The following is a 20,768-nucleotide window of genomic DNA, read 5'->3' on the forward strand; positions in this document are numbered from 1 at the left end:
TCCAGTGATAAAATGTGTCGTATAAAATTCATACTTGCACACTGTGCTGGTGCCACTTTAACTCTATAGACTGGGTAAATAATTATTTTGTACCACTCGAGGGTTTTTTTTTTTTCTTTTTTTCCCTGAATGCAAAACTTTGTCTTTGCTCCAATGTATGGGTCCATTCATCATTATGTAATTACAGGCATAGAATTCAATTTCCTTTTCGCTCATTTCTTTTTTCATGACCGTGTTTCCCAGAAAGGGCAAAAACATAATTACTGAAAGGATTAACATGCGAATGGAAGAGTTATCGACTGTTGGCTTACACAGTTGGTGTGACGATAGGGCTTTCCATGCTAATAAAGTTTTTTTTCTTCCTTTTTTCCACCCCTAGAGATGTCATTTTTAACTCCATTGCAATGTGTCTTTTCCAGCTCAGAAAATTAACATTTTTTTTTGGTGGACAAAAATGCAAAAGCTGTGAGATCAAGGATCGACTGAATCAAAACAGTTCTGAAGAAAAAGAAGCAACAGCAGTACATGCATGTCTTCCTCGTCATCTTCCTTTTGCGGACAGTCACATCTTTTGGACATCAGGTTTAAACTGAAGTCGGCTCACATGGGAGCTCATTTGGCAGCCGACTTTACCTCTGGGGAGCATATGAAAGCTAAACCTAATGAAAGCACACACAGCCCAAACCTGCCGGCTAACATCTGCCTCAGTCTTCGTCTTCTCCAGCAAGTTATGCTCTCGTCTCAAAGCAAAATTACACAATTTTCATTTTTCTAGCTGTCGTTTCCTCAGTAAAGTTGTGGAGCTGTACAATGTTTTATGTGCTGCTATTTGTGGCCTGTGGGGATAGGGTTTTCTTCAGAGAACGTGGTGTTTAATTCCAAAAGCGTGCAGATCTCCATGGGCATTTGTTGATTTCTTTCAGTTCCTTGGAGTTGTTGTGCAGATACGTGTATTTAAGAAATAAATATAAGTAAGCTATGCTCTTCACAACTGTATATTTGATGAATAGATTACTGATTCATTCATTCTCAGCCAACGTATGGTAATATCCAACGTGTTCAACCTTTATCTCCGTTTACTTTACTGTGTGTATTTTACCCTAGGGGAAACGTAGAACAATGCCTGGTGTCTTTTGGCCCTTCTTGACAGTGACATTTTTGGATAATAAAGAACATCCATGGAATTATGCAGGTCTCGACTTAAAAACTTAGGTTGAATCTTTCACACAGAGATGATGAAAAGACCAGGTTCAACGGAAACTTTGTCAGTGCAAACATCTTGGGGATGCAGATGTATTACATTGTTCTAATCCAGGGGTGTCAAACTCATTTTAGTTTGAGGGGAAAATACAAACCAGTTCGATCAGAATTGGGATGCAGGTTTTAGGCGGGAAAACAAACAATTTCAACATTAACGTTCCCAAGTTTGCACTTCCAGTTATGAATTAAACATAAAGTATAGGCATTAACAATATCTTAGCAATAAGTAACAGATACATAAATGTCCTTTGATTTTTTTTGTCCAATTTTTATTTAATTTTGGGAGATTTTGTGGAGTAATTTCAGAAAAATTGCAGGCTTTTGGAAAAATGTATTGTTTTTTCAACAATAATTTACAAATAAATTATTTGATAATTTACACAATGACTCATGTTTTCACTTTCTCCAGTGGGCCGAATCAGAAGCTCTGAAGGGGCCTTGAGTTTGACACGTGTCCTAATCCTTCTTCCTGGTCACACGATGTCAACGGCCACAGGTTATGAACTTTTGTCCTGTTCACAGTTGCTAACGTAAAGTAGCTAGATCCTACTCTTGCAATGCTCGCCCTAGCTAAATCTAGACACTCTACTTGAACTTGGATGAAAAATGTCAAGTACTTAAAAAAACTTTCAAGGGAAACGAGCAAAAATTGCTCAAACAGATCTGTACCTGGTCTGAGTCAAACCCAAAAGCCTTTAGCTAAAAATCCAAGCTCTAGTAGACATGAAGTGGTGTGACCTTAACCACTTACCTTTAAAAAATAAAGGCTATAATGTGCCGCGGTGACATCATATAGCTCTTGCCAAAGAATTTCCTCAAAAATATCCAAATATTACACAAACAAAATGAGATTTCACGATTACGATTTTAATTTAGAGGAACAGAAAATCTGGTTTCTGTTTTTTTTTCTGTATTTCCGTTTTGGTTTTGAATCAGTGAAACTAAATAACATCATTGTTTATTTGGTTTTAGATTTGGTTTTGAAAAGAAATAACCAAAGAAAGAACAATACACAGATTCCAAAGACATGCTTGTTGAGTTTTGCCATTTTTTTTCCTCGCCCAGACATAAAAAGAAGAACTGTAATTTTATGGTTAATCATTGACCAAGGTCAACCATCAATGCTGCTCCCAAGTCATTATCGATCCACACAGGACAGGTCAAAGCCAGCAAACAGTGATAAACACAAAATGTATGGAAAAAAGGCAGTCAACACTTAAATAATAAATACCTTGATCTGAAAATTTGAATTTTTTCTGCCTCAATTTTTTTTGCAAATGATACATATTGTCTTTTTTGTTCTGATTGTTGCAATAGAACTTTTGCGATGCTATGGGGAATAACAATCTGTTATTTTCCAAGCATTTACTCAGACTCTTTTGTACAAATACAGTTTAATTTTATTCACATACATTTTTTTTTTTACTTGATTTTGAGGTTTTCACAATCTAAATGATTCGACAACAAAATGAAGAACTACCACAACAGAGTCGTAACTTTCCTACAGAAAAAAAGAGATAAATGTCACTGTAGTAAAATTGACACATTTGTCAATCAGCAAATGTACAGTTAAAGAAATGTAAGGAGACAAAAGTAGGACAAAAATGTGGTTTGACCAAAAATATCACAAGTTTTCAGTTTGAACCTTCATGTTAGAAGACAAAGTTCTGCAAAATTCACAATACTTTTGATCAATAGACTCTTCTTCATATTCTTCTTTAATAATATATGCTCAATATATTTAGGAGTTGATTGAAGGAGTAGTGAAAATTATCTAGCCATAGAAGCCCTTCCTGAATCAATGGCTCGCTGAACAGATGGAGTTACTGTATATCAGTTTTGGCTAATGTATATCATGAATATTGCTATGGATATTCTCTTTTGAATGAATATGTGCATACATGTACATAATAAAGCATTAGGTACACATATGTAAACGTTAAAAATAGGAAATGATGATCTTACAGTGATTTGTTTTGTGAATAAGCATGGCGCAAGACTTAACAAAGTAGGCTAATAGCGTAGATACAAATTTTTACTGTACACGGTTCAGGTGAGTCCTAGGGTCAGCCCTAACCTAAAAGGTTTATTTGGGCATACAAATTTCAAAAAGCTGATAAACGACACGTATTCTCTTCAGGTCCAAATGGCGCGTACTGTTTTCACATCGACAAAACTGCCCGATGGCGAGTTGTTTTTTTGTAATTTAAAAACAATATCCAAGCAACATATCAGGGTCCTGTGATGTGACACGCAGCTCATCAACGAATGAGGCCCCAACAGTTCTTCTCTGCCACGTCTCACAGCTGTGACAAGTTTCGTTGTCAGTTTGTTCCAAAAAAATACATTGTACTTTGGGCATATCCACAATCCTGAATCAAGTTTATAAAAAAGGTCACATCATTTTCATGTTAAAACGACGACCGCTAGCTTGTCCTTCAGCCGAGTCCACGTTGGTGCCATTAGACTTTGACCGAGGAACGTACTCCACATCTATGTTGTTTTTATGTTTTCCTTTACCTCGGCTCCAAACAAAAAGAAGCAGGAAACAAAACAAAACAACCCCAAGGAATGTAAAGCAACCCATGGCCGTCGACACTAAAATAGTTTTGAGGTCCAACCCAAGGGTCACACCGTTTGTTCCGTTGGCAGTTGTATTGCTAGGATCTGTGTAGTACTGGGTCCTGTTGGCATACAATGATCCCAAGCTTTTCACGGCCAGTGAAGTCATCAAGGTGTCATTACCCGCGGTGTTGGTTGCAAGACAAAGGTACACTCCACTGTCTTGTATCTCTGCAGACTTGATCTCAAGAGTACCATTGTTGTGGACAGTAACTCTACCATGGCTTCTAATGGTTAGCACTCTTCGACGTGGGGACACCCAAGAAACTGTGGGTCTAGGGGTACCTTCAGCACTGCAGCGTAACAAAGCTTGCTGACCCTCATCCACTGTAATTGTTTGCGTTTTGTTCTCACGAATTTTTGGCTTTGTGCAAGTTACGTAATAGGACAGAAGAGTCTCCTTAAATTCTTTGAATGGTCGCCCTCGAATGCCTTCTGGCGTGCTGCATTCTGGCTGTGAATCCCCAAAGAAGATGGAATGCCTTTTTTGTAGGATCCACATGAGGCGGCAATCACACACTAAAGGATTGTTGTCAATTAGAAGAACCTCCAAAGCTTCTGGAGACTGAAAAACACCCTTCTCTAGTGTGTCCAGTCGATTGTGAGAAACATTGAGGACTTTAAGACCTCGTAAACCCTGAAATGCATACGGTTCAATTGTACTTAGATGTGCTCCAACTAAATGCAGCTCTCGTAGCCGAACCAGCTCCATTAGCATGCCTCCTTCAATGTGCCTGATTCTGTTATTGGACAGGTTTAGATGTGTTAAGTAGGGCAGATGCTTCAGGGCTTGATATGGAAAGGATGATAGGTTGGTGTTGGTTATGAACAGTGTTGTGAGGTTCAGGCCATGCAGCGCATTGGCTGGTACATGATCCAGTGACGGCCAGTTATCAATTTCTAAGTTCCGCAGTCGAAATAGCTTTTTGAACGAGTACGGATGCAAAGTGCTAATACTGAGGTGCAGTAGATGGAGGCTGACCAGGTTGTGCAGGTGTGAAAGGGCATCAGTGGGCACAACTGTAAGGTTGCACTTCTCTAAGGTCAGTGATTCGAGACTCAAGAGTCCACTGAAAGCACGGTGAGAAATGTAAACAAGATCATTGTCACCCACTTCCAAAAACTTGAGATTGTGCAAATCTTGGAACATGTAATCCAAAAGAATGACAATTTTGTTGTCACTTAAATCCAGTCGGGTAAGATTTGACAGGCCTGCAAAGACGCCCAAAGGAATGAGTTTGATACGGTTGCTCTTGAGGCTAAGAAAGTGCATGGTAAACAGAGCATTAAACGCTCCTGGCTCGACATAGCTGATAACATTTCCACTGAGGTCGAGTTCTTCAAGCCCAGGAAAGGCAACAAAGTCATCAGGGTTGATCATCGTTAGCTTGTTCTTACTTAGGTCCAGGATCCTGGTCTCAGATGGAATGCCATCAGGGATGGTTGGCATTCGCTTGCGGTGACAGACGACTGCCTTGGTTTGCGCTGAGCATTCGCAGCGTGAGGGACATCCCAAGGTGGAACCCATGAAGACGGCCACGAGGGCCAGTCCCAGGAATGGTTGCCAGCATGACACGGCTGTGTGCAGCATGACTTTGCTCATACAGTCGACCATTCTGTCACGGTTCTGCAGAAGAAAAAAAAGAAAGAGTGAGAAACATATTGTCAGACAGGATGATGGAAGCCTTGTTAAAATAAGTGTTAGTAGATTAAAAAAATTTAGCTCTAGGACAAAGGGGGGTATAAATATAGCACTCATAATGGGGGTATGTGTACCCCTTGGGTACACAATGGCACTACAAGGGGTACTTGAGAGAAAGAGTGGAAAACTAACAAATAAAATGTAAGGCATGAGATGACAGGAAATGATAAAAACTATAGACATAAATCTATTCAGGAGCCACTAAATCAGTGTTTTTCAACCTTGGGGTCGGATCTTACGTGGGGCCGCCTGAAATTTCTGAAAAATTTTAATAATTTTTCTTCTTTTTTAAAAAAAATCAAAACAACACACAATCTCAAACAACTGTATTTCTATACTTTCACTTTGTGAAATATGAATCTAGTTCAACTAAAATGCAGTAAAAAAAAATTAAAAAAAAGAGCTCAAACATGAATAAAAACTAATTCTAGAAAAATAACTGTCTTTGGGGTTGACAGAAATTCTTGATTCTTGATCCAAAGAAGGTTGAGAACCACTGCAATAAATACTGTTTCATTCCACTTAGTTACAAAATGTGATTATTTAAAATGTGTGTTATGACTCGTTCATTCCATGATTATGCTCTATAGTTGTTTTTGAATAGTTTTCTAAGCAAAATGTTGTCGGACAAAGGGGTTACTTGCATTCAGAAACAAGAGAAAGGAGGTACGTGTTCTACATGGTTTATAAAATATTTATGTTTTATCTGGCCTGATTGTAATGTGACAGCCATTGATTTGGACCAATAAGAGCAAGGGGCAAGACTAGTGCATCTGCTTCATCTTTTTATCATTAATATTTGTATTATTAATAATAATCTTAATTTTCTTTAAAGCATATTGGTAATTTCATCAATATTTGGGTAGTATAGTTGCTAACAAATCAGGGGAGGGGGAATTTAAAGCACAGACACCCACATGTTTTTGTTCCTTGCAGAAGACCTTCATTGTAGCAATTTCACAAATGAAATAAATTTCAATTGTAATTGTATTCATGTAGATAACACAGGTTTATGTAACTGTTACTCGGGGCAGTTTTTTTCTGTTTCCCTAATATGAAACATGACTCATGTCCTCCTTTCTCAGCCCATAACCAAAGCAGCTTATTCAATAACAGCACTTTTTCAAACCATTGGCACATGGTTATAACACAAATAAAGTTCGACAAATTTGTGTAAATTATGGCTCCAAAATTGTTATCTAACTTTCTTGGAAAACCTTACTACAATGAGCAGACAGAACAGAGACTGGAAAATAAGGGAAATTAGTCGGGATACAGTGCTTGGCCAAAGGCTGTGTAATTCATGGACTGATGGGAAGAAATCCAACCACACGCTAATTACTGTTAATAGGCATCATTCTCAGTTGGCATAATACAGTGGTTGGGAGTTCAAGCATTAGAATATAAGATGCAAAAGCCATTATTAATCAAACATAAGAGAATACCCTGGAGAAAGAAAGAAAGAAAAAAAAATCAAACTGAATAATTATGTCTGTCAGCTGCTTTTTGGCCAAACCTTAGGAATGTTTAGGATCACCCTATTGAATCAGGGTTCTTGTCTAACAACATAGCAAATGACCAAAAAGCAATAATATGTTACTCATGCATCACACCCTATATTAAGCCAAAACCAATCAACATTATTATGAGTGTATGCAGGTGCGTCTCACCCGTGGGGGGATGTGACACCCGCACTTTGACAAAAACTAAAATTCATCCCCCTCCCTTTTTTTTTTACAGAGGAATTCATTGTTTAAACATGTCGGTCCAGTTTGATTGAGTGAACTGTGATCAAGCCAATCACAGCCAGACATTTCACGAAGCCGCTGTTCCGAGAAGGTAAATAAAGAGTTAACAGTGATGAGTAAAGTGACAAAACAAATGGTCCAAAAGTGGCAAAAACTAGGCAAGAAAAGAGTAAAAAGTGATTAAAATAGACCAAAAGCAGTCAAGAGCATACCTGTCAAATTTTGGATTTGAAAATAAGGGACATTTTCTGGCACCCACTACGATCCGTCCCACGCGCCCAACCAAGCTCCAGTATCCCTTATATTTTAAGACAAGTGTACAAGAAATGTAAAATAGCCACATGTCAACCACTTACTAAATACAATTATGTGATTATAATCTGGTAGGTTTTATTAACATTGAAATGCTGTGAACATTCCTACTAGGGCTGGGCGATATGGACCAAAATGGTGATATACGATATTAATCTAGATAATTTTATTAATTCATTTTATTTCGAATGAAGTCTGAGAAGAAAGAGAATTCTGGGTTAAATTTGCTGATCCAAAATGCTACACAGTCTCTTTTATTAACCAACAGCTGCACAATATGTGCAACTTTTGTTTTTTTCTCCTGTAAGGGACAGCATGTGTGAGTGATATGTAATCTGTAATATGGCCTGTTATGGGGAAGCTCTGAGTTAGGACTCTGTTCTGAGAAGTAAAAGCAGTGACTCTCAAACCTTATTTTGATACAAAATAAGCTATTATATATAAAAGAAAACTCGATACATCTTAAAATCTCGATATATCGTCCAGCCCTAATTCCTAAATTATAAAACAGCCTAAATAAAAACATAAATGTGTATATGAAGCACATGTGTTCATTTAATTCACGTACAGTTTATATACAAGTCAACACGTTGCATATTTACTGTTAATTTCACGTTGCTTGTCTTTAAGTTTGACATTAACATTTTATTTTCATTATATATTTTTCTTATAATTTCTCATGCTCACTCATGTGGTTCTCTGGTATTCACTAATGACTTATTAGACACATTTATTCCAGACTTCACAATATTTAACACTTTATAAAGCGGTGTATATTTGTGGCGTTTGTGATTGGCTGATTTTTCATTGGTGACTTACGTGGTTCCTTCCGCTGTGGTAGACGTTAAAATCTCAGTTATTAATCTAACAGAACGTGTAACTGTGTCCCATCCTGATGCTCTTTATGAAGCTCAACTCTCTGTCACATTTTACAACGTATTTACACCAGTTGTTTGTTTTTTTTGTTTTTTCGCCATTCATTCATCTCTTTTCTGAGTTGTTTCCGGGTTTGTTGTCGCTGTCGACACTGATATCGCGAGAACTGCCACACAGGCAATTTCAGGTGGAAGTTCTCGCGAGGCCAGTGACGGCGTTCAATTTAGTAAGGCATCTTTTAATTATTATTACATTAAAATACGGGATAATTACGGGAAAATACTAATACGGGAAGATGGCGCGAAAAAAATGTAAAATACGGGAGTTTCCCGGCCGAAACGGGATTCTTGACAGGTACGGTCAAGAGTGGCAAAAAGAAATGACAAAAAGAGGAAACATGGGGTATGTAATGGCAAAAGGTAGATTGAATGACAAAATATGTCAAACAATAGTGAAAAAGAGCAAAAATGTGTAAGAAAAGGAGGCAAAATGTAGGGAAAAAAAGAAACAAGTGTTCTCTATTGGGCCAAATGTAGTTTATTTGGATGAAAAAAAAAATGGTTAAAGAATCAACATAAATAAGATAAAAATGTCAAAAAGAACTTGCAAAAATGGAAGAAAATTGGGAAAAAGGGATATTTATTGGCAAAAGGAAGCTAAAATCTTAAAAAAGTGTCAGTTTTTGGGGAAAAGGAGGAAAAATGAGACATAAGAATGGAAAATGCAAAATGGCTAAAAAAAAAGGTAAAAAAAGGGTTAAAATAAAAAGGCGAATAAATAATTAAAATTAAGACATAAAGAGCCACATGTTGAGTATCACTGACTTAATAACAGCTTTATCATGGTTTTAGTTAATTGATTTAATAAACTAAATTGGGAGTCAACGGTTGGCCTACCCTGAGAATTCCCTCCCTTTTAAAATCGCTGCTCCACCCCTGAGTGTGTACTTACGAAAGAAGCCCAAACCATCATAAATATTCCTGTATAGATTAATGTAACAACTCAACTATTGCAATGAGCTTGAATGTTTTCTTTCCCAACAGTAATATTCTTGCACAGAACATATCGGTGCTCAGGTGGAGAGAGAGGAACAAAAAACGAGGGTGGTTCATTCAGATTAGGCATTGAAAAGCGAGTTGATGGTACTTTGGTAGTGTTTTGCTATCTGTCGTCCACAGCTGTGTGTACCATATAAAAAGCTTCTCTTTCAGTTCATTAAATGTCCGCAGCCATCTGAAGGCAGCAGGACAAGTTATTAAAACGTGATTTAAAAAGTATGGGGCGCTGGAGCGCAGAGCCCTTATGCACAGTGTTTATCAACTGTTTTTTTTAAAAGCAGCTTCAATAATTCACCTTTTTTGGCAGTTGTATTAAAGAAAATAAATGGAACATGCAAAGCACATTTGGACCCTGCATGGTATTTAAATGATGGTGTCCACATCTTTGTACCAATGAAAATATGGATTTCGTAGAATGATGCTGGGAGAGCCATATTGAATCAAACTAACAAACAAAACAAACCTCAATTCTATACAGTTATTATAAACAAACCAATGTGTTCCCAATATATTTACACCAAGAGTTACTGAAAAATAAAACAAAAAAAACTTAATATTTGTTGAACTCAGAGAACACAACCCAGGCTTAGGTTTTCTCAGCATACTCCAGTTTCCTGCCAGTAGAAAAAACAGGTTTAGTTGGTTAATTTAGGATTACCATATGTCCGGTTTTACCCAAACATGTCCTCTTTTCACGTCTTGTCCCCCCGACTTTGAAAAAACTCGTGAAAATATCCAGGTTTCCGAGGGAACATGAACGCATCTCAGACCGTAACTCTGCTATTATTTGTTCTATTTGAGGAATTCCACCAGTTTCTGAAAACTAAGGGGTTGCTCTTTACAACCAGTTTCATGTCATTACGGTAATTTCACTCACACGTGACGAAATCATAAAAGATGCCGCTTTGTTTTGACAAAATCAAATAAAATATGTGGCACAGTCGTGATCAAACTACTCCCCTAAACTAAAATGTGTATGACACCCCTGTGATACAGTGTCACGGTCTGAGTTCACATCTTACTGAGATTGCATATGTGCAAAAAATTGATTTTTGCTTAAAAAAAAAAAAAAAAAAAAAGTAATAATTTTTCTTTATTTTTGTTTTCAATGTGAACAGACACGTGCTTTATTGGTTTATTGGATTATGTTAGGGTTAGGGTTATAATCTCAGCACGGAGGTAAACTCAGAACGTGACAACGGTATACACACACTGGCCTCGCGATAATTATTCCAAAAAAATGCAGACTTAACAAAACTGCATTTGAAAAACTAACTATGCTTTTATTTGATTTTAACAGTTGACATATTTACTCTGGCTATGACCTTTACAACTCAAAAGAAATACATGTATAGATTAAATACATTTATTTTAAAAAACACAACAATTTGGTGTGAACTAAATGTAGTAAAATGCACGATATACTGTATAGTCCCACCTTTAAAAACAACACTGAATCTAATTTCTTTATGTTGCTTTTTGCGACAGTCCTAATACAACAATGCTGCCGAAAGACTGCAAAGACCTCCCAGCGTCAGGACCAGGTTGATGTAAAAGAGCTATAGCACACATCAGTAAACAGCTAATGTTTAGAGGTGCCTTCATCCAAAACATATGTACACAATCATCCTAACAAGAAGATCTCACCACTGCCAGGCATTTCACGGCTAATTACTGTTTACTCCTCTGCTAATAACGAATGTATGCGATGCGTTCCTCAGAGCCTATGTTATGTATGCATGCAGTTTTCCATTCAATGATGTCTGATTTCCATATGTATCACAGGAAATATCTGGGACATTTCCAATCCATAACTAATGAGGGATTGAAAAGCAATTGCATCTTCTTGTACAAGAGGGGAACATAAAGTTCTGCACTGCATTACCTTTTAAGGATAATGTTTTTCCTTTGTAGAAATGTGCTTTTACTTTAGCATTTGCAGCAAAATTGTTTTACACAAAAACATAACCCGAAGATGGTGATGTTGCTTTAGTCAACAGCAGGGGCGGAGCACTGATTTTAAAAGTGAGGGTGTTCTAAGGGTAGGGCAAATGTCAACTTAATTTAGTTTATTAAATTATTTACTGAAACCATGATAAAGCTGTCACTGATATTCAACATGTGGCTTGACCTTCATGTCTTATTTTTAATTATAATTCCCCCAGAAAACCTTAAAAGGGGAAACGTTTTAACCCCTTTTTATCTTTTTCTTTGGCCATTTCGCAACTTCCTTTGTCCCACCTTGACCATTTTTTTTTTTTTTTTTTTTTCAGATTTTTGCTTCCTTTTGCCAATAAATATCCATTTATCCTACTTTTTGTCCATTTTTGCAAGTTCTTTTTAACACTTTTATCCATTTTTTGTTGATTCTTTACCCCTTCTGCCCATTAAATAATACTTGTTCCCTTTTTTCCCTACATTTTGCTTCTTTTGGTTCCACATTTTACCCCTTTTTCACTATCTGTCACATTTGGCTCATTCATGTTAACTTTTGCCATGACATATCACCGGATTCCTCTTTTTTGTCACTTTTTTTTGCCACTCGTGACTGCTTTTGTCCCATTTTAGTCACTTTTCACCCTTTTCTTGCCACTTTTGGACCATTTTTTGCCACGTTACTCATTCTTTGTCACTTTACTCAGTTAACTCTTTGTTTACCTTCTTCGTCAAATAGCTGGCTGTGATAGACTTGATCACCATTCAATCAATCTTACTGGACCAATACATTTTCAACAATTAATCCCTCTGTAAAAAGTGAGGGGGATTCATTTTGTTTTTGATTAAAGTGCGGGTGTCGCATCCCCCAAGGGTGAGATGTGCCTGGTCAACAGGAGATTTTTTTCTTGCTTCTTCCTATAAGGTTAATCTTTTTGATAAACTGTGGAGGCTCTGACTTAATGTTCCCATCACTTTCTTTTTCTTGTCATTCCATTTTGACTCGACCACTGAGAGATCACTTTTTACTGTTCACAATCTCAGGTCCTGAATCAAGTCTAATACACCCAGAAGACAGCTGGCCATGAACTCACCCACTCATGAGAAATGATTCCTGTCCTCCTCGAAATGGTGTTTCTACACTTTTTAAGCCACTTCACTACTCATACATTAAAACAGCTCCATGGGACACCCTCAAAGGTAAAAAAATGCAACTGCTTTATTGTGCATCCTATTGCCAACTGTACTGACGTGTAGAATATGTACATTAAAAACACCCAAAATAATTCAACATCTAGAAAAGGGGTGCACAATACAGCGATCGCGATCTACAGATCAATCGTGGAGGAATTTTGTGTCGATTGCTCACGTGGACTGCAAGACCTTATGAATGAATGAGAACAGCACAGTCACATATACTAAAAATGAAACCTAACAACTCAGTGTGAGGGGTCGCTAGTGCACCATTCTGTTAATTTACAACCTCTAATAATCAGTAGGAGAAGACTTTCCTCCAACCCAAAAGTAGCTCACACCGCCTCGGTCAGGTACATTTATTATCAGCATCTTCAGACAACCTACGTGTGTGGAAGCTATTAAAAGTCCCATGTTTTGCTAAATCGACTTTGCTGTGCTTTAAATATCATAAAGTGCTATTAGGGCTTCATACACATGCCCAAAGTGTTTTTTTTTCATTGATTCCCTCAATCGTTAGTTAGAGGGTGATTTGCTCCTTTCTTACTGCAGGGTGAGCCCAAACACCTCGCTCCAATTTGATGACGCATTCCCACTTTGATGACGAATTTGATGCAGCACTGAACTGGAGAAGCCGCGCCTCCAGGAAGCTCTCTGCCGTGAATGACATGAAAACCCACGAAGGTGAGCATTTCAGCGTCATTTGTGCACTGCTATGTATTATATTCTACAGTCTATGCATGTACCGGCGAAGCCCTGCCCCCACGCTCTGTCTCATGTTTATAAAGCAGTATGAGCTCGGCTACGGAGTGGGTGGGAAGAGGGTGGGCCATCCTCTGGCCCTATGTCACCGTGCAGGGAGGAGGATGTCAGTGTCCCATCTATAGACACGCCCACTCATGAATATGCATAAGTAGGCCATAAATCAGCCTGTTTGTGTAGAGTTGCTCAGAAAGTGACTTTTCAGAGGCTAAAACTCTGAAAAACAGGCGAGTTTGGGAAATTAAACCTCAAATACTAATACCAAATGTTTAGAACAAATGGAGATGGGTGAAAAATATCACGACATGAAACCTTTAAAGTTCTTCTTAAGAACAAAATGAGCTACAAACACTGCAACGCTCTGTGTGCTACTGACTGGCACTGCTAAATGTGGTTTTTACTGAGGGTCTTTGATGAAGTAAGCAGCTGTGTTTGGTGCTTTGCATTTTCAAAATATTTTACTTCATTTGATTTTTTTTTTATCAAACTCATTTTTGAAGTGTTACTGTTTCAATTTGATTTTGTATTTTAATACAAAGAAGTGGAACAAACTGCAGTGGAGCTGAAGTCATTATCCAATGTAAACATTTTTAAATCCAAGTTAAAGGCTTTTCTTTTTCTATACTGCATATGACTGAGAGGAAAATTTTTAATATTTTTACTGTTGATTTTAAATATTTTTACTGTTGATTTATTGTTCTTATTTATTTTAAAACTGTTGAATGTTTTCTGATGCAATTTAATGATAATAATAATAATTGTAAAAGTAATAATATTACAATGTAATTATTTACAATTATAACCCCCCAATACAGTAGGCCGTGAAGAGCTGTCAGTGGTCAAAAGTAGCTTGCGAGCCGAAAAAGTGTGTGCACCCCTGATCCAGAATCTCCACTGACACCTTTTCACATTGCAGCTATTTCTGATCACTTACAAACCCCCACACATTTCTCTGACCTTCTTTATCCTCATACTCCTGCCAGCCCACTCTGCTGATGCCAAGCTTCTTTCACCTCCACAAAGAAACACCATACGTTGCAGGAAAAATATGTTCTTTCTAGCTGCCGCCCCCTCCTCTAACACACAAACACTGCAATAACCAAGTTAGACAGATTAACAAAAATCTGCCTTTTAAAAGCAACCAGGTTATGTACAGTCACGGTAGGGGTCAATTACATATTTCATTTTGATTACAATTACGTTCTCAATTACTAAAGTTAAATTACAATTGAACACAATTATGAGCCTGAAATGAATAACCTAATAAAAGTGAATCTTCCTCTTGTATTAGCATCTATTAGCGTCTCTCATAAATCAGCTGTAAAATACACTAAAAAAATATTATCTATCATGAAATTTGTTTCTCATCTCTTGGTTACTTGAAAATATTGGTATAAATATTTTTGGTGTGGGTGTTTGAGCCTGTTAATAATAATAATAATAATAATAATAATAATAATAATAATAATAATAATAATAATAATTATTATTATTATTAGTATTAGTATTAAGAATAATTTATTTATTTATTGTTTAGAATAATAAAATGATCCTCAAGAAAAGTGACAGGTAGAATTGATATGAAAGACATTTTAATAATTGTTAACTCCACGGCTCCCCAGGTTTGCATTTAATTAAATTGTAAATTAAAGTTTTCACAGAATTTCCATGACAATTACAATTACATAATCAATTACAACTAAATTACAATTACAACAGCACCATATTTTTTTTCCAATTCCAATTACAAATTATATCATAATTGCACACAATTACAAAAAAAAGTGACCTCAACCCTGTGTGCAGTTAATTTAAATTGACTAATTTCTTTAAATTCACCTTTGTGTGTTTTAAAACATCCTGAAAAAGTGTAATGATGACGTGTATTATTGTTTATGATGATGATGATGCAGCATGTGAGTAGCGCATAACTGGTCGTACTGCCACATCCTGGCTGCATCTTACACCCTGCCACTATGTGCTGGAGCCTCGCCTCGATGGCTCTTGGGCTCAGCACTTGTTCCTGTGCTGCTATGTTTGGTGCCCCTGTGCTTAGTCCAGCCTAAGCATGTGGAGATTAAGCAATACGAATCGGTAATCTAGATACAAACGTGCGGGAGAAGTGCATCGATTCATTCAGTGTGCATCGGTACAATTTACGGTTGAAATCACAATTTTTTACATCCATCCATCATCCATCATTTTCTGACACGCTTCTTCCTGTTTTCAGGGCCGTGGGGCGATTTTTTTATGTTGTATTTCATTCTATCCTGTGTTTCCGAGGCACATTGAATGCACCACGTGCTTTGTGTTTTGTTTTGTACATGTTTTGAATACGGACCGAAGTCGGTATCACGTACTGAGATTGTCTTACAATTTCAGTACGTGACTGCTCCGTACTGAGATGTACCCGTGCAGGAATTGCCATGCGCTAAAAAATGCTTCAAACATCACATCAGTCGACCATTGATGAAAAAATGACCAATGATTAAAAAAAATACAAATAAATATGATTGTCATGATCAGATTGCTAATTTATATGAATACAACTGTTTATTATTGTAAAGTTACATTATGTCAACTGTTATTTATTGCAATGTATATACTATAATCATGTTTTTTTTTTTCTTTTTCGTATTGAGTTTTATTAAAATCATGTTTTTTTGGAGAATAAACTATTCCTATTCGTATTGAGAATGCTGCATGAGACACTAATACTTTATGTTAATGACTGACATTGTCACTCAGTCAGCACGGCAGAAGTAGCAAAAATCACAGCGGAACTCGCAAAAATCACAGCGGAACTCGCAAAAATTCCTTTTCTGGTAGTGCGCATGCTCATAATCGATCTCAGTACGAGGTAAACTCTGTCCGTGACACCGGGAAGCATATTGGTACCGCAACAAAGTTACAACAACACGGAGGTCCGTGAAAGCAGCAGCAGCAGCAGCTACAGATGACGTTTATAACGCTCCTAAAAACTTTAAATCGGACGTAGAAAGATGGTAAACTTGACAAGATGCAGGTGGTTTGTAAAGAATGCAGTGCTGCTAAACCTTACACAAACCGAGCTGCTGCTCCCCATTCTAAATCCCAACCCTACTTGTGAAAAGGCCTGTTTCTATGGTTTTTATCGTTTCCCATCCTTTCACGCCTGGGGTGGAACCAACACTGACACCCCTATAGTGCCGACCGTACCCCAATTTGAGAAACACTGCTGTATCTAATAGTGGTATACTCCATGTAGGGCCTTGTCTCTCCATGCTACACGGAGCAGCTTATCCTTTGGAGCTGTAACATTGAAGTACACCTGGAGTTTAAATGTTTCATCCTGAATGGAGGCTCTGCTAATCGCTAGCTCCTAGCCTGCCTCTTTCTACTTAGTGTACGTTGGTATCAAAAGTCTTGGTATCAAAAAACTTGCTCTTTAAAATAATGGGTTTCACTCTTAAGTTTCAGGTGACAGGAACATAAAATTAGCTTGTTTTTGTAAGGATTAGATGAGCTCTTGATTCAAATCAAAACGTAGATATCAAATCATAAACCAGAGTTGTGCATTCGCGATTACGCTGTCACTTGTTTTTTTTGTTTTTTTTTAATTGCTTGTCTTCTTTTACTCTCATTTTCTAGTCAAATAATTGGTAATACATATTTTGCTTTGGCATTTATCTGAAGGGCAAGTTTTCAAAACCCTGAATGCTCTCAAGGCATTTCTTGCCTTGCTCAAGTAGTTTGAGGATTTAGATAACCACTTTGCCTCTGTGCAATCAACCAATAAAAAGCTACTTGTGAGATTGGCCTGCCTCTATTTCTTTTTGGAAAGGTTTTCATACTGTGTTTGATGTGCTCCCCAGACACTGATCATCACACATAATAGGATTCCTCTTCACACAGAGAAGCCTCCCTGTGTTTATGGTGCATGGCGAGAGGCCTTCTTTACCCAGCAATTATCAACACTCGTTGAAAAGGCAAAAATCAAAGCGTCAACTTTTGATATTTTGACTTGGTAGATGGCTCCAGAGGAAGCTCTACTTTGGAAAGTGGACAAAAGAGGAAAATGTACTTTGAAATCCAGAGCAAAGCTCGAAACGAACGAGGATTATGCAAGCATTAAAGCAATAATTAATGCAGCATTATGTGTAATCATGCAGAGAGTGAATGTGCAACATACTGGGTGCAGCAGTTTTATACAGTTAGCATCTGACAGGCTTGTCCTTGGGTCAATGGGTCCTAGTCATCACAATGTAATTAGTTATTATGGAAAACAATATTAAACAAGGGTTCTAGTGGATAGAAGGGAAACACTTTAAAATATCACACAGACATACAAAGGTTCCATGCAACACTGCAATAAGATCACATTATATAGCATGCAGACGATTCCATCTAGATCTTTAATCAACATAGAACATTATTAGTGTTGTAGTCAAGACCAAACTATTTGAGACCAAGACTTGGCCAACACCAAGACAAGACCAAGACATTTGACACTTAATTTGAGACATACATTTGACCAACAAAAACAAGGTGTCTGTATCTCTTTTAAAGCACAACATTCAACTAAGTACTTGCAAAAAATAAATCTTTATATGTATTTGAGTATTTTAAATGTCTGAAAATGAGTTTAATTGTCAGGTGAAATAAGCCTAAAGTAAGTGTTCTGAAGTGTTTCTGACAAGAAATAACATACAGTATGTGACACATAAGGCACTGAAAAACATTTTCAAGGAGGCAGAACAATCACTGAGCTAACACTAAATGTTTGAAGTCAAATTACAACATGAATTAATTAGGAACAGTTCAAGTATTAATATATAGTATAGTAACAAATTGGTGTAGTAAGAAGTATTTCTCATTGTTATTATTAGTGCTGTTATTGAAGGGAAATCCCAAAACAACCAAGCCTGAGATCTAGACAAGATAAAGTAGAAAACTCTCTTGAGACCAAGAACTTTAAAACGTGGTCTTTTAACTAAAGTCAGCATTCACAAACTATCTATTTTTGCTCACTTTTGTCACATTACACCAGTGGTTGCAAGTATCTTCTTTGTCTTATTGCTGACTCCATGGACCCCTACTTTGTCCGACGACAACATTTTGCTTACAAAACTATTTAAAAACACCTATAGAGAGCATAATGATGGAATGAACGAGTGATTACACATATTTTAAAGAATCCATTTTGTAAATAAGTGGAAATAAACAGTATTTAGTGCAGTAGTTCCTAACCTTTTTTGGATTGTGATTCCAATTTGATATAAAGAATTTCTGGCGACACCAACATTTTTTTTTTTTCTAGAATTGTTTTTTGTATTATTTTTTTTTATTTATTTATTTTTATTTTTACTGCATTTCAATTGAAAAAGATTTATATTTCACAATTTTTTCACACAGTATACAAATAGAGTTGTTTAAAATGTTTTTTTTAAAAAAGAGAAAATAAATAATAATAAATAATTCAAAAAATTCAAAAATCTTTTTTCTTTTTTCAGAAACTTCAGGCGACCCCACATTAGGAAGACCTCAACTTTGAAAAAAAAAATAAAAATTAGCGGCTGCTGAATAAATTTATTTCCATATTTTTTTTGTATAATTTCCGGTCATTTCACGCCTGGGGTGGGACCAAAACTGACACTTTATTTGTTAAATTTCCACTCCGTGTCTCTGAAGTACCCCCTAGCCATCACGTACCCCTAGGGATACATGTACATGTACTTTGAGAAACACTGCACTACACCATGCCAAGAATCAAGAATCCGGAACGTAAACTAGAAAGACCCTCAGATGATGCTGAAGGAGAAAATGTAACACAACACTAAACATTATGCAGATGAAATGCATTTGGATATTTCATCTATTGAAGATTTAGTACCAGGAAATGTATCATTTCTACTAAAAAATAAAAAAAATACACTGGTGACTTTAAGTCAAAAAACTAAATAGTAACAGTGCAATCTCATGTGGACCATTGTGAGGAAAAGTTATTAAATCACCATTCTATTTTAATTAGGCTGATATCTTATAACGATGCTACCCTGAAGGAAAGATGTTATTAACTTGTAGGTTCATTCACAGTCGGTGCGCAATTAACCCACCTTTTTCAAAAGAGCACCAACAAGTAATCAGATGGGATCATAACAAGAGGGAAGAGACTGCAGTGCTCTCAGTCTAATCCAGTCTTGAGAGCAAGGATTTAAAGTGAGTCTGTCAACTTGCTAAATGGCAGTGTGCTCTTAAATAAAGCTTCATCCATTCAACTTGTTAAACATCTGAAAAGCTCCACAGCATGAGATCAGGATCCAATTAAATAACACTGCCTCCAGTTTTGTTGAAACAAAAATATTCAAGGAAACAACAAAAGACAAATCAAAGTTTGATGTCAGCAGTTTTGCTCTGGTGGTTTTTTAATAGTTAGTCATGGTAAGGAAAAATGTTTAAACCTTTGTTGGTAATTGTTTAGTTGTCATAAGCACTTTTATAAATGAAGATACTGAACTGTGAAATGTGTTTGCACATAGACTCAGGGGTGGATCAGCGATTTTAAATGTGAGGGTGTTCTCAGGGTAAGGCAACCGTCGACTCCCAATTTAGTTTATTAAATTATTTTCCTAAAACAATGATAAAACTGTTATTAAGTCAACATGTGGCTCTTTATGTCTTAATTATAATTATTATTCCCCCATTTTGGGCCATTTTGTAATTTCCTTGCTCCCATTTTTTTGTTGTTTTTAACATTTCAGCTTCCTTTTGTCAATAAATATCATTTTTTCCCCCATTTTTGCAAGTTTTTGTAAATTATTTAACTATTTTTTTTGCCACTTTTCATCTAAATAAGCTACCTTTTGCCCATTAAATAATACTTCATTTGTTCCCTACATTTTGCCTCTTTTTGTTACACATTTTTGCTCTTTTTAACTAATGTTTGTCACATTTTGCTCATTTAAGCAACCTTTTGCCTTTACATACCAGCTGTTTCCTCTTTTTTGTCAAATTGTTTTGCCACTCTTGACTGCTTTTGGTCCATTTGTCAATTTTCCCTCTTTCCTTGACACATTTCTTCCATTTTTGGACTGTTTTTTGCCACTCTTCACTACTTTTGTCTCATTTTAGTAACTTTTCTTGCCACATTTGGAGCATTTTGTGCCACCCGTTACTTATTTTTTGTCACTTAACAGACACTTCAATAATTGCTGTTTACTCTTTGTTTACCTTCTTCGTCAAATGTCTGTGATAGACTTGATCACCATTCAGTTAATCTAACCGGACCAATACGTTTTCAACAATGAATCCCTCTGTAAA

The 20,768-nt window shown here is 36.7% G+C and overlaps 1 protein-coding gene across 3 annotated transcripts in view; it reads right to left on the reverse strand.

Moving 5' to 3' along the window:
• Positions 1-3,550: 3,550 nt before the first annotated feature.
• The window catches only part of lingo2 (leucine rich repeat and Ig domain containing 2), a 316,615-nt gene continuing 299,397 nt past the window's right edge, over positions 3,551-20,768 (reverse strand). For all 3 annotated transcript variants that reach the window (XM_028459817.1, XM_028459815.1, XM_028459816.1), the window contains one exon: positions 3,551-5,509. In XM_028459817.1, coding sequence (XP_028315618.1) covers positions 3,656-5,497 — 1,842 coding nt within the window. In that variant the 5' untranslated portion in view covers positions 5,498-5,509 and the 3' untranslated portion in view covers positions 3,551-3,655. The remainder of the gene's footprint in view (positions 5,510-20,768) is intronic.

The sequence above is a fragment of the Gouania willdenowi genome, chromosome 10 (assembly GCF_900634775.1).
Source record: "Gouania willdenowi chromosome 10, fGouWil2.1, whole genome shotgun sequence".
In the NCBI taxonomy this organism is placed as follows: Eukaryota; Metazoa; Chordata; class Actinopteri; order Blenniiformes; family Gobiesocidae; genus Gouania; species Gouania willdenowi.